Source organism: Sphaeramia orbicularis, chromosome 13 (assembly GCF_902148855.1).
Source record: "Sphaeramia orbicularis chromosome 13, fSphaOr1.1, whole genome shotgun sequence".
NCBI lineage: Eukaryota > Metazoa > Chordata > Actinopteri > Kurtiformes > Apogonidae > Sphaeramia > Sphaeramia orbicularis.
In genome coordinates this window covers 6,713,787-6,739,112 of record NC_043969.1, presented here as the reverse complement: position 1 = coordinate 6,739,112, position 25,326 = coordinate 6,713,787, and the positions used below count along the sequence as shown (strand labels likewise).

The 25,326-nt window shown below is 39.4% G+C and overlaps 1 protein-coding gene across 3 annotated transcripts in view; it reads right to left on the bottom strand.

The window, feature by feature from the left end:
• Nucleotides 1-158: 158 nt before the first annotated feature.
• smtnl (smoothelin, like) overlaps nucleotides 159-25,326 on the bottom strand; it is a 94,347-nt gene continuing 69,179 nt past the window's right edge. For 2 of the 3 annotated variants that reach the window (XM_030151562.1, XM_030151563.1), the window contains exons 9-10: nucleotides 16,929-17,080; nucleotides 159-1,243 (exon numbers count right to left, since the gene is read on the bottom strand). In XM_030151562.1, coding sequence (XP_030007422.1) covers nucleotides 1,117-1,243; nucleotides 16,929-17,080 — 279 coding nt within the window. In that variant the 3' untranslated portion in view covers nucleotides 159-1,116. Of the gene's footprint in view, nucleotides 1,244-4,745; nucleotides 4,876-16,928; nucleotides 17,081-25,326 lie in introns of those variants that run through there. The other variant, XM_030151564.1, reaches the window with a different exon arrangement.

Genomic DNA, 25,326 nt, shown 5'->3' with positions numbered 1-25,326 from the left:
TTCCAGCTGAGATGCGCTAATTATCTATCTATCTATCTATCTATACATATACCTATATATCTCAAATGTGAGAATCGCTTAACATGACATTTTTATTTCCAAAAACCTCCCACAATAAGCATATTTCTGAGAGAAATTAATATCCTTATTTTCCTGGCAATTATACTTACAGAAAGTAAAACCAAATTAAGATTTATCAAATGTATGGTAAGATAGTATTACACAAACAAGCATTAATATAACTAAAAATACCTGCAAGTTGAGCTTTATGTTGAGCTTTGCATGTTATAGAGTTTAAGAATCGAATGGACTCAAAGGCGAAATATTCCTATAACAGAAGTGCTGTGTAAAAGGGGCTAGTGGCTGGAGGTGGTGTGGAAAGTGGATGGCTGAACAAAACAATAATCACAAAATAAGATTTAATTTTGGGCTGTAAACCTAATATCACTTTAAAGGTGAAGCCAAATCTACCTCCATACTAGTACTTTTATTTGTCTTTAATTCTGTTATGTCACAGCACAAACCTCTCATTACAGTAACACACATGCAGCTTTAACTAAGTGTTATACAGTACAATTTCTTGGTTTCATTCCATCTTCTAAATAACACACCATCACAGCTGTAAGATGATGAGCTGGAATATTCATAGAGTGTTTTCCACAAACAGGTGCCTACAGTCTAGTTGTTCGGTGATGTCATTTACCTCTTTTTCATTGATGCAAATGATAAAGTAGACGATCATTTCCAAACAAGCATGGTGATAAATCACATTTCTATGACACAGCAAAAGTGAGATCCGTCATCAAATGTATCTCATGATCAACTACACACGTACATACACACATAAAAAAAGATCACTGACAAAACTGGGTGAATGCTTGTTCCTCATCCGTGGTAACTGTCCACTGTGTATGTATTAAATCAAAGTCTAAAGGCACAGAGGTGAACCAAGGCAGCATGTAGCAGGATGTCCACTCATCTGCCACCAGGGGACAGTCTTGTCTTTTCTGAGATTACCCATTCAGTATTAAATTTGAGTACACAGTAAGAAGGAGAACATTCTTGCTGCTGGACATCAACAGGTTGAGAAGTCTGAGCATCTTCTGTTGTTGAGCTTCACTCAAATTTGCGCAAGTGGTTGTAGAGAGACTGGACGTAAGTGAAGACACACATGGGGTCTGGTTTACGACCCATGATCATCATGTCGTCCACTTCAATCAACCGGTCACAGCCAGCCTTTAGCCTGGAAACAGAGAAGCATGAGTCAGCCATAAACAGAAGGAGCTGGTCTCTGCAAATACATTCAAACTCATTTTATAAATGAATGGAAAAAGGATAAATAAAGGATTTAAAAAAGAATAGATGTAGATGTTTTTCTAATTGTTTGAATCAGGTTCTGCTTTGAGATGCTTTTAGGGAACATTGTTGAATACTTGTAGCACCTTTTAAAGTATTGATGATGTTTTATATGTATGTTTTTCTTTGTTGGGGGTTTTATGTATGTTTTAGAACTGAGTTTTATTATGTGTTTTATGTACATTTTTAGTGTGGCTATATGGCTGAAATTTCTATTGTCTGTAACATCTGCTGCTGCTGTCTTGGCCAGGACACTCTTGCAAAAGAGATTTTTAATCTCAAATGAGTCTTCTTTTTCCCTGATTAAATAAAGGTTTCTAACAAAATAATAATGAAAAGACATGAGCTGTGGATTTCAATCAAACTCAAACAATCAAGCTTTTAGAATACTGAAATATTATATAGCATAAAATATTCCCTGTTGGAATGTAACCACATATTTTGATTCAGAGTAAGATTTTATTCAACTTTATACTTCTACTCTACTAAAATACTGTAGTGTTTACTGAATTACATTTGACTGACAGTTTCCTTTTCAGTTTTTAACTTCCCCCTGTCCAGTGAAAAAAAAAAAGTATATCCAAATATGATGGTTATGAATACTTGATGAAATGTTTCCGATAATACTCTCTCCAATCTTAAGCTTCTTAAACTCTTAAACCCTCTGGGATTCATTGGAAAATGAATGAATGGGATTCACAAAGCTGAAAACAGGCCTGTTTTTTTCTAAGCTCAAGAATAGTTGACATATTAGAGATACATTCTCACAGAATATGACGTTTTGGGGTGCATTAAATTATCCAACAGTATGTAGAATAGTTCAAATAAGCTCAACCATAAACATGTACAACATTAAGATGTAAAATACAGGGTTATGCAAAAAGAATGAACTGAGTCATTACGCAATATTTTAACCCTTTCATGCATGAATTGTGAGAACCTTAGTCAAGATTTTTTTCTTGAGTGTTTTTATTCCTCCTTAGGCATGAAAAAAACAATGCAATCGAGGTTTTTTTTTTCCTATGGAGTTACAAAAATATCCATGCATTTAATTTTTGAAGTAAAGAAACGTGTTTAAAACCCAATATCAGAAAGTAATATGAAAACAATGAAATAAAAACATTTTTAATGCTGCTAATCTGATGTCTTCTCACATTTTAACATATTCTAATGCTAGTAATTACTGACTTCATGGAGATAATATGCAAAAAAAACCTTCTTGTCTAACAAATAATTGATTTACACTTAAACATGATAACTGTAGATCAGGTTTATCAAGAACAGCAAAGTTACAGTAATGGTATGAATGTCAGTGTATTAGATGGTGCATAAGTGTCCACTGTGTTGGCTGATATGGAACTAAAACATCAAAACCCATGAATATACAAGAGAACAGCTGTAGAATAACTGTCCACTGTAGTGACCTATGCATGAAAGGGTTAATAAGGAAAAGCAATAGAAAACTCCAGCCAAGTCACTAGCATTCTACTCACAATCAACTTTTATTTCCTGCCTTACAAGTGTTCACCTGCAGCACAGGCAACATCAATGTGATAAGAGAATTCCTCACAGATGAGTATCAGGCTATCACGATCCACTGAGTTGATCGCTGTTGTTATTCGATGTTTAAGGTCATCGAGGCAGCCATTCAAAACTTAGAAATCTCTTCTTTCAAATGGTCACTGACAGGCATGACGATGCTTGAGAACTGAAGCAATGAGTCATGAAATCGGTTCATTCTTTTTTAAATAACCTTGTATACAGTAATATAGCAATAAAAGGAACCTAGAAACATCATATAGAAAAGTTTAACACTGTCATGTACCATTTTACCACACAATGGCATTTACTTTTCATACAATTTGCTAATACTTACATTCATTTACTTTAATTCTATGTATGACTTGATATTTCATACAATCGTGACTTTTCTTACATTCTAACAAACATGTTTTGACAGGTTAAAGACATATGTAATAAACATACACATTTCTAGTCCTTTAAGTATCTGATATGTGATCTCTTTAAGAGAAATCAAAATCTGTCACTACATAGAGAGGATTGATTCTGCAACCCAAGTGAGTATTGCTTTTGCATGAAATCAGCTTATCACACATTCTTAAATCAAGTCTTTAAGCCCTGGTGTTATCCATGTCAGTGCCACAGACCTACACAGTATCAGATCTATAGCATGCAGATGAACAGTATCTGAGAAAACAATATGCCCTGGTCTGTGAAACCATGGAGTCAGGCAAAAGGAATGCACACCTTTCATCCAACACATAACAGAGGGAAATGTTGGTGAAAATAAGCTGAATAAGGAGGATCGCCACCTTATAAATGCATATGCTAAGCTCTATAAAACAAAATAACTGCTTTGCACAAAGTTGAAAAATAAATCAAACTGGGACAACAAATTAAGAAACACTGCCACAATAAAGCCAAGACTAACACTGGTAATGGAATTAAGACCAATAAATACTTTCAGGCTGATTAAGTGCAAAACACAAACCAGAGACTCCATTTTCATTTACCGTTTCTATTTTCTCTTAAACATGATGTAAAACACTTGTATTTATTCTTATATTTGCTCTTGTTTGTTAGAGGAGACCAATACTTGTGTTAAAATATAGCATTGGTATAACCGTGTTTAGTATGTTTGGTTAAAAAGTTCCATAATTTAGTAATAAATAAGTGGTAATTCATCAGTCATAATTCATGTAAAAAATAAAAAAAAACCCTGACAAACAAACAAACAAACAAACAACTGGTGACAGGCACAACAAACCTTGCCCCTCGCACATATTGAAGCTTATTTTGGCATTGATCCAGCTGATGTCATGTCTATGCAGGTGCTGATGTCAGCATAACAACTGCCTCTTGATATGTGCCAAGTTTGAAGTAAATCCCAGTTTAAGACTTATTTATTCAGACAGGCCTACTCAATTCCACTTTTATCTACTGCCATTTTATGAACCTATGTGTTTTAGATATGTATAATTTTAGTTGTGTTTTATTTATTTTTAATAACTTTGTACAGTGACCTTGAGTGTCCTGAAAGGCACCTATAAATAAAATGTATTATTAAATTGAAACAAAATTTATGTTTTTACAGACATTTGAAATTTCACCCATTATATGTAAATGGGAGCAGAAAAAGTTTATAAATTCATTACAAAATTAAAACTTTGACCTACATTTCCCAAAATGTAGTCACATCTATTCTGGGTCACTGGCAATCTCTGTGTTTGTTTGTCAACACTCTAGCAGCAAAACTATTGGTTCAATTCATACCAAACTGTGTGTTAGGACTGATAGTATGAGATCTGAACCCAAATGCAAGAACCTCAGACAGAAATCCAATGTAAGTGTGTTTATTTAACACAGTCAGTAAATACAGTTCACACAAAAAGAAAATGGGTGAGTCTTCAGTGAAGCTGCTCCGCAGATTCGTCACGGTTTCCAAATCCGAGTGATAAGCCTCACAGCCCGGGTCGGGAGCACACGAGGGGAACCCGACTAGGAGGAAGCAAACGAGATTCAGGGTCAGACCAGTGGCCTGTTTCACGAAACTAGGATTCCGTCATCCAGGATGACGGACTAAGCCGTGCTCAACGAATCCAAAACATGGGAGTCCTGGCTTAATCGGTTTCACAAAGACCAAGCCAGGATGAACGGACACGGATTCATCAGCCAGGTGGAACTCATCCTGGATAAGAGCGCACCCGGCTTCCTCAATAGACCCTGACATCGATCACAGATTCACCGATTCACCATGGCAACTAGAGCAGCGAACTTTACCCCGTCGGACGCAAAACTCCTCATTTTGGCTAACGAGGAAGTAAAGGAGCGAAACAAAAAGACAGACAACACCACCACAGTTACAAAAACAACCAGAGACAGTGGTAAAAGACTGCAGACCGCCTGAATGAGTAAGTAGAGCACAAACACACACACTGACCACTCCGCTGAAACCATCACAATTATAACCCAAATAGTTAATGAACATCTGTGAAAACGGAGTTGTGAAATTGTAAGTTAAACTAACTGTAGATGTGAGTGAAACTGTAAATGTAACTGCATCAGACTGAATAACTCTGATAAATAGATGAGCTAACTGACTTCAGTGAATTTACCTTTGGGATAAATAAAGTTATCTTATCTTGTTTTATCTTATCATGATTCATGACTTTGATATTGTTAATTAAACCATAAAGACCCAAACATCAATCACTACTGATCTAAACTGTTTAATCCCTGTTGATCCACTAGTCCTATTAATCCATGTCAATAATTGGTGTAAAATACAGTTTTCCATCTTCTCATGGTCATCAGATATGACCCATTTGGACGTCCAGAGGCTCCATAGTGAACGTGGAAACACAGTCATCTTCTACAACATTGATTCACCAGTAAAACCCATGGAGTTTGATCAATGACAGTGGACAGACACACTGGGTTTATGTTCAGTTAATGACAGATTGGACTGAAAAAGACACTGTTTATTCAGTTTGATCTGTTTCTGATAGAATAACCATCAACTTTAATCTGAGCTTTAATGTGAATTAAATATAGGAAAATATCTGATTTATACTGATAAAATACAAACTACAGAAGATAATATTATAACAAATGGAGATAAATCACTTAAGGTTAGATATAGAGAAAATTCATTTGTGAACTGACATTAAAGTAGTGCTGGGCCTTTATGGGTTAATGAACACTGTTCATTGTTTGTGATGTTCGTTGTTTGGTTTAATATTCTTCATCTTATCATTTCAGATGGTCCATGCTGACTGTCTCATCAGTGTTGTGTCTCAGTGGTCTGGTTCTGGTTCAGTCCGTGACTCCCGAGTCTATCGGACCTCTGGAATCTGTCAGTGCCGATCACAAGGTGAGCCACACAGCCTCTATTAACAACCACGTTTTACATCATATCTGTGTCCAGAATGTCACTGTGTTTCTGAGGTTTTGTGTTGACAGGTGAATTGTCTGGTGTTTCTGGGGGACAGGGGGTCTACCTACCATCCTTTTCTCTTGACACCATACACAGACCCCCAGGAACCACAGCAGACCTACAGTCATGCCCATGCCAGGACAGGGACCAGGATCCAAATGACCTTTGACCTCCTGAAGGCACGCTTTCACTGTCTTCACCACTTAAGGGTCAGCCCTTTGAGGTCATGTGACATCACTGTGGCCTGTACTGTCCTCCACAATGTGGCCTGAGGGAGGGAGCCCCCCCCCCCTCAAAAAAGTGCATCACACATGGACTGGGACAAACCTGCCATCTTCCCTGATGACCGCAGTGGGCAGCTGGTCAGGGACCAATATGTGTTCAATTATTTTAGTTCACGTGCATGATTTAAGGTAAATATGTCCTGCTGGGGTAGAGGAATTTGTGTTTTGTTTTTTTTGTCATTCAATTTAAATTGATTTGGCCTGTTTTGATGTTTGGGTTACATACTGTGTATATACTGTGTGTTTACTGTGTTGCAGGGAGGCTACTGCATCTATTCATTTGTTACGTATGGATTTGTCTTGCATTTCTTTCAGTGTACAGACATGTGTATTTCTTCCAGTGTACAGACATGTGGGCTGTATTCTACCTTTAAATGTGTATTCTTCTGTTCTATCATATGCTTTGGTTCTGTTCTTTCTATCTTGTACAGTCACTGTGACTTCAGTTTTAATGGAGCTGATGGTTTAATTGCTTTGATTGATCCTTATTCAATAAAGGAACATCATGTTACTCTTTGTGCATTTATATTTATATGACATACAGTACAGGCCAAAAGTTTGGACACACCTTCTCATTTTCTTTATTTTCATGACTATTTACATTGTAGATTCTCACTGAAGGCATCAAAACTATGAATGAACACATGTGGAATTATGTACTTAACAAAAAAGTGTGAAATAACTGAAAACATTTCTTATATTCTAGTTTCTTCAAAGTAGCCACCCTTGGCTCTGATGACTGCCTTGCACACCCTTGGCATTCTCTTGATGAGCATCAAGAGGTAGTCACCTGAAATGGTTTTCACTTCATAGCTGTGCCTTGTCAGGGTTACTTAGTGGAATTTCTTGCCTTATTGATGGGGTTGGGACCATCAGTTGTGTTGTGCAGAAGTCAGGTTGATGCACAGCTGACAGCCCTATTGGACAACTGTTAGAATGCATATTATGGCGAGAACCAGTCAGCTAAGTAAAGACAAACGAGTGGCCATCATTACTTTAAGAAGTGAAGGTCAGTCAGTCTAGAAAATTTCAAAAACTTTGAATGTGTCCCCAAGTGCAGTCGCAAAAACCATCAAGCGCTCCAACGAAACTGGCTCACATGAGGACCGCCCCAGGAAAGGAAGACCAAGAGTCACCTCTGATGCTGAAGATAAGTTCATCTGAGTCACCAGCCTCAGAAATCGCAAATTAACAGCAGCTCAGATTAGAGACCAGATGAATACCACACAGAGCTCTAGCAGCAGACACATCTCTACAACAACTGTTAAGAGGAGACTGCGTGAATCAGGCCTTCATGGTCAAATAGCTGCTAGGAAACCACTGCTCAGGAGAGGCAACAAACACAAGAGATTTATTTGGGCCAAGAAACCCAAGGAATGGACATTAGACCAGTGGAAATCTGTGCTTTGGTCTGATGAGTCCAGATTTGAGATCTTTGGATCCAACCGCCGTGTCTTTGTGCGACGCAGAAAAGGTGAACGGATGGATGCTACATGCCTGGTTCCCACTGTGAAGTATGGAGGGGGAGGTGTGATGGTGTGGGGGTGCTTTGCTGGTGACGCTGTTGGGGATTTATTCAAGATTGAAGGCAACCTGAATCAGCATGGCTACCACAGCATCCTGAAGTGACATGCCATTCCATCCGGTTTGCGTTTAGTTGGACCATCATTTATGTTTCAACAGGACAATGACCCCAAACACACCTCCAGGCTGTGTGAGGGATATTTGACCAAGAAGGAGAGTGATGGAGTGCTGCGCCAGATGACCTAGCCTCCACAGTCACCGGACCTGAACCCAATCGAGATGGTTTGGGGTGAGCTGCACCGCAGAGTGAAGGCAAAAGGGCCAACAAGTGCTAAGCATCTCTGGGAACTTCTTCAAGACTGTTAGGAAACCATTTCAGGTGACTACCTCTTGAAGCTCATCAAGAGAATGCCAAGAGTGTGCAAAACAGTCATCAGAGCTAAGGGCGGCTACTTTGAAGAAACTAGAATATAAGATATGTTTTCAATTATTTCACACTTTTTTGTTAAGTACATAATTCCACATGTGTTCATTCATAATTTTGATGCCTTCAGTGAGAATCTACAATGTAAATAGTCATGAAAATAAAGAAAATGCAAAGAATGAGAAGGTGTGTCCAAACTTTTGGCCTGTACTGTACATAGTCTATGGGAAACTGCCAGTTATCTAAGTATAAATAATGCAGAGACTGAAAGGGTCAATGTAATCAAATTCCTTGGAATAACTATACAAAAGAAGTGAAGATGGTGTAGTGCATGGAGGTGTGGGTGAATACTGACAGAACTAATACAAATCCAATCAACATTATTCAGAAAAGGCCAATACCACTGATCAATAGTGTCCTATAGGGAACACACTCATCAGTTTATGATCAAACTAAAAGTTTTAAAGTTTGGTAACTTAGTCTACTTAAAAAAAAACAAAAAAAAACACAATTCATGTTGAGAATTAAAAAAAAAAAAAAAAAAAAACAAAAACATCAAAATCGGTTGCCTGTTCATTTTCAGAGCTTGATTAAAATATGGGAAATTATTTCCAATTTCAGAGGAAGTCATGTGTTCAATAAACCTTCTGTTAGAACAAATATGAACACATTTAGTCTGTGTGTTGGAGAAAATGTTTAGAACAAGTTCAATCCTGAGTTCAAAGACTGTACAGCACTATTTATGTTTAAAACTATGTTTAAATGTCATGAAAATATATGAATAATGTGAATGTTCATTTTTCCACTCAAACTATTGAATTGTTTAGTTTTTTGTTGTTACTAAGCTAAAGGCATTGGTATCTATTTTATTTAATTTTGTTTGGTGATATGAATGGGGGGGTCAGCAGAATGATCTTAGGCTTTAGCCTATTCCTTTACAGACTCTTTAGTTTTTAAAAATTGTATCTGCATAAATGTCTAATGTTTGAAATGTCTGAATAAACACAATTGAACTGAACGGATCTAATGATTGCAAAATCATCTAAAAATCATTTATGTAAAATTATTGAAATTAATAATCACAAATGTTTAAATACTGACAGTGGGTCTAGTTACTGTGATTCCATTGTTTAATGGGCTGTGGAAGAACTACTGGTTTCCATTCGTGGTGACTGTTGACTGAGATGAGGGATGAGATAAAATAAATCCTGGAACTTAGCCTGGTCTGGACCAGGCTAGCTCCACAGACTAAATCTCCATGGTAACTTATATCAAAACATATCCTGCTTTCCCCTATCCTGCTTTTGTGAAACCGGATCATGGATAAATTGAGCCAGGATAGCCAACATATCCCGGCTTAATCCCTTATCCTAGTTTTGTGAAACAGGCCCCAGGTCATACACGGGAGGGCAAGTAGACAGGCAACAGGACATTGGGGAAAGGCAAACTCACGTACCGTTAATCCAGGCTAAAGGTCAAACACGGGAGAAGGATCAGAGGCTGAAGAACAGGCAGGGGTCAGGCGGAACTCAGGAGTCAATAGGAACAATCCGGGTCAAGAACAGACAGGCAGACAAACAGGATCCAAAAACACTGGTAAGTAATCACACTAGGAGAATACGAACTGGCGACAAACAGGGGAAAACACAGGGCTTAAATACACAAAAGGGAGGGAAGACAATGAGACACAGGTGGAACAAATCAGGGCGGGGACAGGTAATCACACAGGTGACACAGATTAGGGAAAGGAAGCAAAGACACCAGACATGACACAAGAGGAGAACTTAACAAAATAAAACAGGAAATGACAGACAAAACAGAAAAGACAGACAAAATCCAGACACAGTCTGGGAGCCGACATGACACTGTGTTTATAGATTGCCAGTGACCCAGAATAGATTTGACTGCATTTTGGGAACAGTAGGTCAAAGTTCACATTTTTTATGAATTTTTAAAATGTTTTTTTTTTTTTTTACTCACTTACTTGTAATGGCTGAAATTTCACATCTGTAGCAGCAAAACTGTTGGTTGAGTTCATACCAAATTGGGTTTATAGATTGCAAGTGACCCAGAATAGATGTGACTACATTTTGGGAAAAGTAGGTCAAAGCCCCCCTCCTCCATTTTCTTATAATGGACAAAAGTTCAAATGTCTATAAAAACATCAATTTTGTTTCAATTTACTTCAAACTTGGCACATGTATAGAGGCAATTCATATGCTGACAGCACATGCATAGACATGATGGCGTCAGCTCGATCAATGCCAAAATAAGCTACAATACGTGCGAGGGGTGGGGTTGGTTGTACCTTGCACCACTTGTTTGTTAACACTCTAGCAGCAAAACTACTGGTTGAATTCATACCAAATTTGGTTATAGATTGCCAGTGACCCAGAATAGATCTCATTACATTTTGGGAAAAGTAGGTCAAAGTTACAATTTTCTATGAATTTTTAAAATCTTTTTTCCCCCTATTTACTTATAATGGGCGAAATTTCACATGTCTGTCACAGCAAGACTATTGGTTGAATTCATACCAAATTGACTTTACAGATTGCCAGCAACCCAGAATGGATCTCATTACATTTTGGGAGCAGCAGGTCAAAGTTCAAATTTTTTATGAATTTTTAAAACCAGCACAGTGAAAAGACAGTGAGCAGTTGGTGAAAAGTGAACAGCTGAGACACCAGCGTGTCAACAGTAGAACCAAAGACACAGCAATGGACAATGAAGAAAAGGCTACCTCCGAGAGAACCTACAGCGACAAGTCTTCATCCAAAGCAAAATCTAAAGTTAGCTCCAGACACTCATCAAAGTCCAATGTAGCCGAAGCAGCAGCCATGTCCTGAGCCTCAGCAGAAGCTGCAATGACTAAAGCAGTGTTTTTCAACCTTGGGGTCTGAACCCCACGTGGGGTTGCCTGGAATTCAATTGGGGTTGCCTGAAATTTTTAGTAATTGATAAAATAAAAAAAACAAAACAACTTACTTATAAAAATATATGGTGAGTTGAGAGAGACAATCACAATACATAAAAGACATGACAAACTCTGAAGCTGAAACTGAAGCACTGTGGTTCTGTTTATTTTTCAAATGTTCACTGTGGCCGGTTTAAGATGCTGCAGCTCTTTCATAATTCATAGTTTGAGTTACTGTTTGTTCAGTATTCATTTGCAGCCTTGTAAATACAAGCTGGACTGACTGTACATATCCTGACCAAGGAAAATAAAATTCTCACTTTGTGCAGTAATCTCAACCTGACTTTTCTGCCTTCGACCATAATAATATATATTGTATAGCCCAAATGTCATTTAAAATTAATGCTTATGTGCAACATAGTACAGCAACTATTACATAATCAAAAACAAATTAATTTTAGCAAAAAAAAGTCTCCATTTTGAATGTCTGGAGTTGCCAGAAATTTGTGATGTAAAAATAGGGTCATGAGCCAAAAAAGGTTGGGAACCACTGGACTTCGCTGTATGAACTACTAAAGCTTCATACAGTAAAAAGCAATTAGAAATAAAGAAACAGCAAGTGAGGCTAGAATTGGAAAAAGCAACACAGGAAGCAGATTTAGAAATACTGAAGATGGAAAAGGAAGCGTCTACAGCCAAAGCCATAGTCCTAGAAGTTGCTGCGGACTACCAACTGGATGACATGATTACTGTAAAGAGCTATGTCCCACCACAACTGGTCCAGCAGAGAGATACAGAGTATGTGCAACATCAAGTTCAACTGCAGCAAGAGGTGCAACCACTTCAAGACAGGTCAACTCAATTCTATCAAAATTACACATCAATGTTAAGACAAGTGAGACCAGCAGAAAATCCCTCTCCATCAGTGAAAAATAAAACATACAAAATAAATCCACCCTTAGACACATGCAGAGATGACGTTAAGCCATACAACTTTGATTCAGCTCATGACAATAACAGCCCACCTATGATAGACTTTGCTAAGTTCCTTGCACACAGAGAGCTAATCACAACAGGACTCTTTAAGTTTGATGACACCCCAAGAACTTTAGAGCATGGCAGTCATCATTTCTTAATGCAACAGAAGGTTTTGGGGCTCACATACAGTGAAGAGTTAGACCTCCTTGTCAAGTGGCTTGGTAAAGAGTTCTCTGAACATGTTAAACAAATTAGAGCCGTCTATACCACTAACCCCAAAGCTGCCCTCCAGCTCTCATGGGACAGACTCCATGAATGTTATGCAACACCAGAGGTAGTTGAAAATGCTCTGTTAAAAAAACTGGACAACTTCCCTGGCCTTACTAACAAAGACAATGTAAAATTAATGGACCTCAATGTTTTGCTCATGGAGCTACTGGTTATTACTAAGAATGAAGTCTATCTCGCAGGCCTAGCCTACCTTGACACTCCACACAGTGTAAAACCTATAGCCTATGCTATTCATTATAGTGTATCGTCCTCCTGGTCCATACACTGAATACACTGAATTTTTATTGGAGTTCACTGAGTTCCTAGCCAGTCTAGTCCTTAAAAACAGATGAAGTAATTATTGTTGGAGACTTCAATGTTCATGTAGACAATGACAATGACAGCCTCAGTAATGCAGTTATGTCTTTACTAGACTCAATAGGCTTTAGTCAGCGTGTACATAAACCCACTCACTGTTTTAATCACACACTTGACTTAGTCCTGATTTATGGTGTGGAACTTGAAGACTGAATAGTTTTTCCACTAAATCCCCTTCTCTCCAACCACTGCTTAATAAATTTAAAATTTTTGTTAGTCAGTGGTTCCCTTCCTGCCAAAACTGTTTATACCAGACATTTATCAGGTCATGCTATATCTAAATTTAAGGAGGAAATCTCAACAGTGCTTAATCTAATTCCACACCTGAATTACAGAGCAGATTCTTTCCCCAACTCAGTCAATTTTAGTCCACCTCAAGTTGATGAGTTCGTTGATAATACAGCAGACTCTCTGGGAAAAACATTAGATCTAATCGCTCCACTAAAAAATAAGATTATAAAACAAGGGAAGCGTGCTCCCTGGTTCAGTTCTCATACTCACCAATTACAGCAGCATACCCAAAAACTTGAGAGAAAGTGGTGTTCTACTAAACTAACAGAACACCTTCAGCCTGGCAGGACAGTCTAAATAAATACAGGGAAGCACTTCGTTCTGCTAGAGCAGCTTGATATTCATCATTAATAGAGGATAATAAGAACAGTCACAGGTTTCTTTTCAGTACTGTAGCCAGACTGACAAAGAACCACAGTGCACATGAGCCTAGTATTCCTGCAACCCTCCATAGCAAGGATTTTAGGAAGTTGTTCATTAATAAGATTTTGCTAATCAGAGATAAAATTAATGGCTGTCTGTCCTCCTCAAATTCTAGTCCACCTTTAAATCCTTCAGACTCAAACTACAGAGTTGACTACTGAACCATTTGATTTTATGGATTGCTTTTCTCCCATAGAGATCAGTCAGCTAATTTCAATAGTCTCTTAATCTTAATTGTCTACCTGTTTCTTAGATCCAGTTCCAACAAAGCTCATCAAAGATGCTTTACCTTTACTTAGCAGCCACCTCCTTGATATGGTTACCTGATTTGTCTGTGGAGATTGCTTGCAGTCTTTCTAAGAGTAGAGTCAAACTCCATTGTCATTATGACACAGCTCTCCAATGTCCAGTCTTCATTAATGAAGTGTCCCGTTAACACTGAATAAGTCTGTTTGTTGAACTCATCTGTCCACGTTTGTGGCAGAGCCCTATAAAGAGTTACGACACGCTTTGATGGTGCCGCTCCGGCGATCACGTGGTTTATGTAAGCCTGAATTGTTCCACATGAACTGAGTGCTCCCATATTATTTAATGGGAGAAACAGCACACACACAATAAACCACACACAACCATTGTGTCACTACTGTATGTATTGTTGTGTGTTATACTTTTGAGTAGTGGGGTTGACCACTGAAAGAACTTACTTTATTACTTTAAAAACTTGAATTTTGGGGGAAAGGTTGGTGTTAGCTTGGATAAGCTACTTAAGTGAGTGGTGCTAACTTTACAAGTTCATTCATTCTGCAATTGTATTCTACTGGTAAGGAGATAGACAATTTACTATTTTTAAGTTTTACTATTATAGGACTATGGTACAAGCAGAAAACAGTGGTTAGCTGTGTGAACACTGTGCCTGCCAAGCTCTGCTCTCCTGATAACACACATAATAGACATTAACCAACGGATAGCATAGCGGCTAACGTAGCATGTTAGCATTAGCACGGACACTAAACTCATTTAAAACTCAACATTAGCAAACTCAAAACTCAGATCTTACAAACGTCAAGTTACACAAGTTTCTCCTCCTTTAACTCATGAATAATAACTTTAATAATGAACTTCTATTGGCAGAGCTCAGCTCTACAGCAACTCTTCTCACTCTCCACACTACCTCAGCTGACAAACTTAACCAGACACCACCAGGTTCAGCAAAACAACTAAAACAAAACCCACTAATAACAACATTTGTACTAATGTTACCTCATGTTAAAAACTCCATAATTTGTGGTTAAAGTGGTTAAATCTCAATAGCTGGTCAAGTCAAGCTAGCTAACTATAGCTAACTGTGATTAATACATTTCAGTTCTTTTAACAATTTAACCGATTATCAAGCTGGCCGAGCAGACAAGGGATCAACAGTAGTAGAGACTGAATACAGCAAGAGTTACCTTAAGGATTTTGCCTTTCTCTTTATTTTCAATAATTTGGCAGCAGAAATGAACAAAACGGCCATCCATCCACACATTCAAAAGTCAAACTACTCCACAGAACCATGCTCAGTGCAAGTTACTTCCAAACTGCAATACATTACAGATTACTTGTTACTGTTATTTAAAAGTAATTCCTTACCTTACAATATTACCACCTCAGAATTGTAATGCATTACATGACTCCTGTATTACTTTTGAGTTACATACAGACTCTTGTCATAAATGGTGCATGTGAAGTAGAAACAGCCCCCCCCCCCAATATGAAAGCCTTGGGATGCATACATTTGCGCCCAGAAGTACATGTGGATGGATAGCTCAGTAAGTAACGCTACAGTCTATGACAGTGTTTTTCAACCTTGGGGTCGGGACCCCATGTGGGGTTGCCTGAAATTCAAATGGGGTCACCTGAAATTTTCTAGTAATTGATAAAAAATAAAAACAATAATAATAATAATAAAATTAAAAAAAAAAAAACATATAGTGACTTAAGAGAGACAATCACAGTCCATAAAAGACATGACAAACTGTGAAGCTGAAACTGAAGCACTGTGGTACTGTTTATCTTTCAAATGTTCATTGTGGCCAGTTTAAGATGCTGCAGCTCTTTCATAATTCATAGTTTGAGTTATAGTTTGTTCAGTATTCATTTGCAGCCTTGTAAATACAAGCTGGACTGACTGTACATATCCTGACCAAGGACAATAAAATTTTCACTTTGTGCAGTAACCTCAACCTGGCTTTTCTGCCTCCGTCCATAATAATAAACATTATATAGCCTAAATGTCATCTAAAATTAACGTTTATTTGCAACATAGTATAGAAAACTATTACATGATCAAAACCAAATTGATTTTAGCAAAAAAAAAAAAAAAAAGTCTCCGTTTTGAATGTCTGGGGTCGTCAAAAATTTGTGATGTTAAAATGGGGTCACAAACCAAAAAAGGTTGGGAACCACTGGTCTACGATGTTCGAATCCCAGCAGGAACACTTGCATTTTTTTTCAAAATTTTACATGTTCAAACAGGGGGTGCAGCGCCAAGGATGCCGGTAGATAAATCTGCAATTCATAAAGACTTGTAACTAGTCATAGAAACGTTAGCTTACCTTGTCATTGATGATCACAGGGATCATGCTTACTAGCGTCTTGCAGGGTTAATGAGCATGTGTCCATGTAGGGAATGTACTGTCTTCTGCCATCTTTACCCATTGGCTGACTACAAGCAGGAAATAGAACTTTCCTGCCACTTAAGGTCTCACGGTCTTGCTGTTTATTTTGCTTTTTTTTTTCATTTGAGCTATTAAATTATGAGCAAAAAGTGTGTTCTAACACAAGCGCTATAGAACAGTACTGAGTAAAATATTATTGAAAATTGATTAGTAATGCCTTACACTATTGCGTTACCGCACACAGTAATCCATTACTGTAATGCGTTACTTTTGTAATGCATTATTCCCAACACTGACCATACCCTACCACCACCAAAGACAACTGTGAGGCTTTTATACTAATGCTCCCTCAAGTGGCAGCAGATATACCAACTAGAACAGAGGGAACTGGCTTAGGCTAAATATTAGCGTGTGGGACTGTTTTTGGCCAGGTAATGCATGAGTGTGTTTTTACATTGCTGTCACTCACTCTGCGGTTCCAAAGGCCAGTTCAAAGTTGTGTTTACGGTTTACAGGTGACAGAGAGTTGTAGTCAAACTCTGTCGGGAAGAAGGAATGGACCAAAGCGCAGAAAGCCATCCCATCACTCCAACTGGATGAGAAGTTCTGGATGTCGATGTTCTACAGAAAAAAGATACAGAAGAAGAAGATTTGTTGAGCACTGCCAGTACAAGTTGAAGGAATACATGAGGTAAAACATCATGGCTCATTAAACTGACTGGCAGCTTATAGTAGCTTCATAAAGCCATAACCCCTTTCACTGTCTAGCCCATAATTATGATGGATAAAACAGACTGTGGCCTTCTCTCCCTTAACATTCCCTTTCTCTTTTCCTCTCAGTCTGTTACATTTTTCTAAATTAATTTAATTTCAAGACTGCATTTTATGCATCTGGGGTTTGCTTTGAATGAAATGCAATGTTTCATTAGATGAACATCTTTGTCTCTTTCTGTCATGTGCAAGCGTTTGCTGCCAGATAATAAGGGTCTCGGCTTTTCCTGGCGTGACTTTAACCAAAGCCACATGCATCAGCTGGCAGTCTGTTGTGAAGAAAAGGGTGCCAGAGTGCAACAATGTGTGGGTGTACTCAGCTGTGACCCTCACACCTCCCTCTCCTGAAATATGGAGCCAAAACGAGGACTTTAATGTCTGACATGGAAAATAAAATTTTGCATTGAAAGCACACCCTGAAACTGAAAAAAGAAAAATTGGCAATGAAAAACGTGTACTGTAAAAAATTGTAATGGCATCAAAACAGGTATTGGCAGTGATAACATTGAAAATCATATTTTTTTAATTTTATGTCACTGTTTCATCAATGACAGTTTCTAATTTCAATGACATTTTACTTTTTCAATCGCATTTTTTTTATGCTTACTGTGGTTTTTCAGTTTCAACTTTCTGTCACCTTTTTAGCAGGGGGGCGTTGAGGGGAGGAGCTAGGAGGCGGTGATTTGCATATTATTTGCATATTATTTGCATACAGGCTAGACCCCGCTGGACGCACGGCTACATGCCACGGTTGCCATGGCTCCCCCTCACCACCACACAGATCAGAAGTGTCATGGTGTTACTGCCGGCTCCTCCTTCTCCACTTAATCTATCATTAGACTCACCTGTTGTGCGCTGCACAGCGGCAGTGCATCATCATTAAGCTTATTTAAGGCTTGGCTCTGCAGTCGTGTGGCGCTGGTCCATTGTCTTCTTCACCCGCTCCATAACCCGGACTTTGAGTTCTCGCCTACATCCCCAGGTTTTTGTTTATCCCTTGCTTATGTTTGAGTTGTATCGTTAATAAACCCGTTTTCCCTTCAGCACCATGCATTTGAGTCTACTCATTCTCCACCAACTTGACAGAATGGACCAGCCATACCTGGACTCAGCGGAGCTGAAGAGACCTGTTTTTTGTTTCTCCACTTTTGAGTTTTTTTTCCTTGTTTCGTTCGCCTTTTCCTGGTTGTCCTCTGTACCATTGCTCAGCGCTTCCTGGCTCTTTCCCAGGGCTTTTCCGAGGCTTCCCTTTGTCTCCGCCTTTGTCCTCAGCACCAGCGGCTCGGTGCCCTCTGTGCTGGGTGGTTCGTGAGGTCCCGGAGCCGTCGGATGCACATCCCAGCTTTTTCTCCCCGTGCGTCTCTGTCTCCCGTTTGTTTCCTGCCTCGTGCATCCAGCATCCCATACCTAGTGGGGACCTGGGCCTTGTGGGGTCCTGGTTCTCCTCCTGTGTTTTCTCCCTTGTGTGTTCATTAATTTCAGTGAGTTCATTAGTTCTGGTCTGCCTGTCCATGTGTTAGTCACCCTCTTGTTTTATAATCTGTTTGTTCTGCCTGTTTTATTGTTCCTCCCTGTCTCTCCTAGTCCATGTGTTTTTTTCTCAGTCCATGTGTGCTTCTCTGTTCCCAGCATTTCCTCAGCTCCTATGTTCTGTGTCTTTGGTTATTTTCATCCTGTTATTCCTCTGTTCACTCAGTTCCTTTCTTCTTCTTTTTTTTTTCCAGCCCTGTTCCCTTCAGTCTTTTGTCTTGTAGTCTTGTCATTTGTTTCCCGTTCATGGGATTTCTATTTTCATGTCTTGTCATTTCTTGTCCTATGGTCTGCCCCATCTTTTTGGTTTTTCCTTCCCTCGTTCCTTATGTTCTCTGTCGTGGAACCTTTGTCCCTTATCTCTCCAGTCTGTCTGTCATTCCTCTTTGTCCTTCATTTCAGTTAGTCTTTTTCCTGTTAGTCTTCTAGATTCTGTCTTTTCCCCTTTTGTCCTTCGGTTCCTTGACAGTTCCCTTTTCTGTTCAGTTCTTCACTTCTGTTAGTTTTTCGCTTTCAGTTCATCCCTTCACTTTGGCCCATCTCCTCTTCTCTTCAGTTCAGCTCTTGTCTTCAGCTCTTGTCTTCAGTTTAGCTTTTCTCTTCAGTTCAGTACTTCAGTTAAGTCCTTCACCCATCTTCCTGTGTCCCTCTGTCTTCCCGTGTCCCTCTGTCTTCCCGTGTTCCTCGGTTTTCCTGTGTTCCTCTGTCTGCACGTGGTCCTCTGTCTGGCCTCAGTCCCAGTTTCCTTAGTACCACCCGGAAGTTAGTACGCCGCCCAGCAGCTTTACCCTGAAGTTCAGTCCCATTCGGCAGTTTTCCCCCGAAGTCCAGTCTCATCCAGCAGTTTCCTAGAAGTCTGGTCCCGTCCAGCAGTTCCCCCAAAGTCCAGTTCCATCTGGCAGATTCCCTGAAGTCTGGTTCCGTCTGTCCGGTTCCCCCGAAGTCCGGTTCCGTCTGGCAGATTCCCCAAAGTCCGGTTCCGTCCGGCAGATTCCCTGTTCTTGGTCTCGCCTCTTGCGTTCCCCCGTCTTGGTCTTGCCCCTCGCATTCCCCCGTCTCGATCTCGCCCCTTGCGTTCCCCCATCTCGGTCTCGAATTTCGCATTCCCCCGTCTCGGTCTCGCCTCTCGCGTTCCCCCACCTTGGTCTTGTCCTTTGCGTTCCCCCGTCTTGGTCTCATCCCTCGCTTTCCCCATCTCGGTTTCGTCCCTCGCTTTCCCTGTCTTGGTTTCATCCTGTGTTTTTTTCTTGTCAGTACGCAGTCCTGTCAGTACCGTCTTAGAGTCCATAGTCCTGTCTGCCTTGTCTCAGTCAGTCAGAGTCATGGGTCCAGCCACAATCCAGTTCCAGTCAACATCTGTAGCCCAGCCATAGTCCTGTCTGCCACAGCCCTGGAGATCCATGAACCAGGGAATTTTTCCACAGCCTGGTCCAGAGGTTTTTCCACATCCCAGTCCGTAGGTTTTTCCATGTCTCAGTCCAGAGGTTTTTCAGCGTCCCGGTCTGGAAGTTTTTGTACGTCCCAGTCTGGAGGTTTTTCCACGTCCCAGTCTGGAGGCTCTTCAGCCGTCTGCTTTGAGGCTCTTCAGTCCGTCTGCCCTAAGGCTCTTCAGTCCGTTTGCCCTGAGGCTCTTCAGTCCGTCTGTCCTGAGGCTCTTCACCCCATTCCGCCAGGAGGCTCTTCATACAGAGCAACATACAGTGAGGAGCTATTTATTTCACTGATAACACACTTCACCACTGATAAACAACAACAGAGAAATATCTATCCACCCCTCAGTGTGGAAAAAGAGCAACTTCATATTCATGAGTTGTGGGGCATCCCAGAGCAGTTTTTATTACAGCTTACTGTCTCTATGACAACAACCATTAGCGCATGCAAAATCCACATTTAAATAAGGCGGTCTCCAAGACTTTGCACCTGTTGTCATTTGCGCAGGCAATCTTAGTAGATCACCTGTGACATGCAAGTCCATAGCACATGCATTTTTTAGCACGAGTGAGCACATTTGCGCCCATTATTTGTGATCTTAGTAAATCAGGCCCTAAGTCCGGCGGGGCTCAACTGACTGAGCCGAGTGTTGCTGTTTTCAATATGCAAATAATATGTAAATCCCGCCCTCCTAGCCCATCCCTTCCAGCCCTCCCCTTCACACCAAAAAGGTGACATAAAGTTGAAATGGAAAAACCACAGTAAGCTTAAAAAAAAGGATCGAAAAAGAAAAATGTTATCAATAAACATGTCATTGATAAAACAGTGACATCAAATAAAAATATGATTTCCAACGTTATTGATGCCAATACCTATTTTGATGCCATTACAATGGTTTTTTTTACAGTACATGTTTTTCAATGCCAGTGTTTCTTTTTTCAGTTTCAGGGCGTGTTTTCAATGCAAAATTTTATTTTCAATATCAAACATTAAAGTCCTTGTTTGGCTCCATACTGAAACACATATACATTCACATGCCACCATTTTCACCAATGCATGTCCTGCACACATCCGTGATTGAGAGGTAAACACTTAATACTTTAGCACTTTGCTATGAGTCACTGATCAAAGGTACTTGAAAAATGGCAGAAGTTAAACTGGTCTGAAACAAATGACTTACAAATCATCCATTATAGGATTGGGTTTCAAGGTGGATTTTAGTTTTGATTTCAAGGTGTGGTTAGAGTTTGTTTTGGTTTGTTGGTTAGTTTGTTTATTTGTCTGTCTTTCTGTCTGAAGGATTATGCAAAATTAAACTTAATAGAAGGATGGGGCATGTGGCAAGGACTCATTAAATTTGGTGTGGACTGAGAAATATAGGTATAAACCTAAGGGTTATTTCTAACATTTCACATATAAGTAGTGGAGGTAAGCACTCTACAATGAAATTACTTAAGCATCCACTGTTGACATGCCATTGAGGACCAACCCTGCCATATTTAATAATTTATAAAGAAATTTAAAAAATGGCTCAGTAAATTAATTCATGTGCCAATACATGATACAAAAAAGTATTCCCCCTCTTGCATTTTCATTCTCTATTTATTTCTCCAAGCCTATTTATTCCTGCATCTCTATTTACATTCAGCATGTCCTTTTTACATTTCTGTATGCATTTTTGCTTCATTAGGCAAAGGAGGGGGGCGGTCTTTAAAGGTGCTCCTTCCGCCTGTTTCATCTTCCGCTTCATGCTCACCTTGATGCCATCTGATCATGCAGAGAGGGGAATCCCAGAGAGAATCCCACCTGCAGACCCTGTTTATACTAATTTGCATATTTAAATGTTGGCATGGAGAGGGAGGAGTCTGGTACTCTAACATACGCAGTCAACTCCACGCTGATTGGGATATACAAAAGAAATGTACTTGGATTCTGGCATACACTCAGTTTTGCTTATCTGGATTTTTTTGGGCGTACTGAGTTTTCTGGATTTGAGCGTACGCCAGGTTTCATTATGAAATCCATGTAAGTCTTTGTACATGAGGCTCCAGGAGCAGTTGCAGACTGCACAGGCTGTCTCCCTTAATGTGGAGATGACTGTGGAAATGCTAAGCATTTTTTTTGTAGTTGTATATATTTGTTGTTGCTCCAATTCTGTTGTAGAAGACAAATTTTTTTCCCCACTTTTCTATAGGACCACAAGGTGATTCATAACTGCAGGAAAGCAGCACAGTGGCTTGGGGAAAACCAAAATTTTTTTCTGCCAAGGTGGAGTTGCTTGCTGTCTTGATGACTTGGAAAAAAAACATGGAAAAAAATTTGAAGTCAGGCAAAATGAATCCAATAGTGCTGTACAGTATAAAAGCGAGATGTCAAAGTATTGTATATCAGACGCTATATGTAACTTTTTCTGTAAAATGCAAAAACAGTATTATACATAAGGTGCTGGGGAATATGACACAAGGCTAATAATTAAATGAATATCGTTTTAATGGTTTTATCTTCTCTTTGTGGTGCAAGGTATTTAAAATCTGAACTAAATTTAAACATCTGAAATTGAACACAATGAAAACTAAACTGAAACGAGAAGAACCCAACTCTGGAAACTGAAACTAAACAAAAGAAAACAAAAATGTAAAAATATTGAAAAATACAGAATTATAACTCTGGTGTGTTGTCATGGCTTAATTAGTAAAAAAAATACATAACATCCAGCAAAGATCTATTTTCCATATTAAAAATCAGCTGATTGTGTTAAAAAGATGAACTTTTTTCAAAGGGATATTACTGATTGAAAAGCATGTTGTTTTATTGAGGAGAGGAGACTGTACACTTGTTTGATCAGTGAGCTGAATGTTATTTATAGTGTGATCCAGGTGGCAAGGCAGGGGTTATAACACATCGTCGAGTGATTTGTCAGTGCATTTTATTTTTAAAAATCTTCAATGCCGTTCCAGAATGCACTTTATTTTGAAAATTCTTTGTTTGTTCTTTCCTTGTTACCTGAGAGTAGAGCCTGCACTGGAACTGACTCCACAGTGGAGGTCTGCCCAGACTGTCATTTCCAAATAACACAGTCTCTCTCTCTCTCTCTCTCTCTCTCTCTCTCTCTCTCTCTCTCTCTCTCTCTCTCTCTCTCTCTCTCTCTACTGAGACCACAAGCACCAGGCATGCCTAGTCGATTCTGCACTGATAGCACAGCAGCCTAATACAAACTGCCCAATTAGGGTTGAGGAGATGACGTAACAACCAGCATCCCCGCCCCATTTCAGCAATTTGAACGTACAGGTACCAATAATACCCATACCAGCAAGTTCACTGTTTTTGTAAATTGTCTGTAAAATCTGTCTGATTGAAGATACCTGGGAGACACTGATGCTTTAAAAACTGGTCCAGTTACTCCCATGATTGACACAGCAAACGAAGAGACCCGGAGTTACGTTATTTTGGATTTCTGACTAGTTTAATGCATTTACAATTCCCACACACTAGCCCACCCAACACACTAACCAGGCCATCACTAAACTAGAATAGAACCCCAGTCGCTTTACAGATACATGTTAACAAGAATGTAGGGAGAAAAATTAAAAACATAAATGATGCTGTCTATTGACTTTGAAACAATGTTGACAGCATTTCACCATTACTACCCCCTTGATTACAACATGTAAACATTGCACTATCTACGTGTCTGCGCGACAGTGTTTTCACAGTCATCAGGCTTGTAGATTGTTAATCTTGAATCCAGTCACAGCAAAACTGTTCATATCTGTCAAGGGACTTGAGGCTTTTGAATTCTTGCATTGTGTAGTAACTTATGCTGAAAAAAGATAGTTAATTAACTGCATGTAGGTACAGGGTGGCAGGCAGGGCCGGACTGAGACTCATTTTCAGCCCTGGAGTTTCATACCTCAGACCGGCCCACTTTAGATCACGACCAATTATTATTAAAATCATGTAATTATAACCTTACATGTTAGGTCTACACACTGTTCTGCAAAGCCTGAGACAAACAGAGCAGTAGAGAGACTGATTTTTTTCACAGTAAGTCAGCCACTTGCGGGTTTGTTCCAACTTTGCTATTAAAAAACTTTTGGTATAGTGATATTAGGGGTTTGACGAGGATGATAAGAAAAAAATGTCTGTATATCCTGTGACTGAGGGTGAGCAAAGTAATCTAAAGCTAACAACAGACTCATCTTCATCTGTCTCATTTATGACTAGTGGTTCAGGGTTGTGCTGCTGAGCTGCTCCTCTGTCATCAGTAGACTCTGCTCTCCCTTTCACACTTCCTCCAGTTTCCGTAGACTCGCCTGCACCTGTATCACAATAAAAAATAATATCTACAGACATTTTGACTTACTTAACCAATTAAGATATTTACATTGGCAAAATATGCAGGTTTATTTAATATTACTTTATGTTATTGCTTTTCAGTTGTGGGCTTTGTGTATTTACTGTCTCACTTTTAATGATAAAAAATAAAATAAGTCGGGACTATCATTTGGATATAGAAGTGGTTTTACTGGAACTAATGCTTGTTCACACAGTCTGTTCCAACAGCTCACCTTTTCCTTCCATCCTGACAGGAGCAATGCCCTCATCACTACTGGTTCCTGGCTCTGCTTCTGACACTAAATCACATTTTAAAAATGGTCATAATTCTCAGCACAAATCTTCTATTTTGCAAAGCCTTGGTGTCAGTTTCATTCATGTAGTGCTGAATCATGGAGCATCTCAGAGCACCTTTCATACTGAACAGGCCTACACCATACTCTTCATTGTAGCCTATTTATTCTAATAATCTTCACTCTATGAGCAGTCCTACCTGCCCACTCTGGACTTGTGGGCTCATGGCTGGTGCCTGGTGCTGGATCTGCTTTCTGACTCTGAGGAGCTACAAGACAAAGTTTCCCAGTTATGTGGCGTTGCATCATACTATTATTTAAACTGCATAACGTTATGTTCCACGCCACAATGCCACACAATTCATTGACTCGATAATTAACAAGCTTGAAAGGTGGTTTACCTGGTTCATCGTCCTTATTAGTTGTTTCCAACCAGGAGGTCGTTTTTGTGAAAAAGTTGCCGATTTTGGCACATTTGGCTGTGTTTGCTTCAAGAGCTTTCCTCTT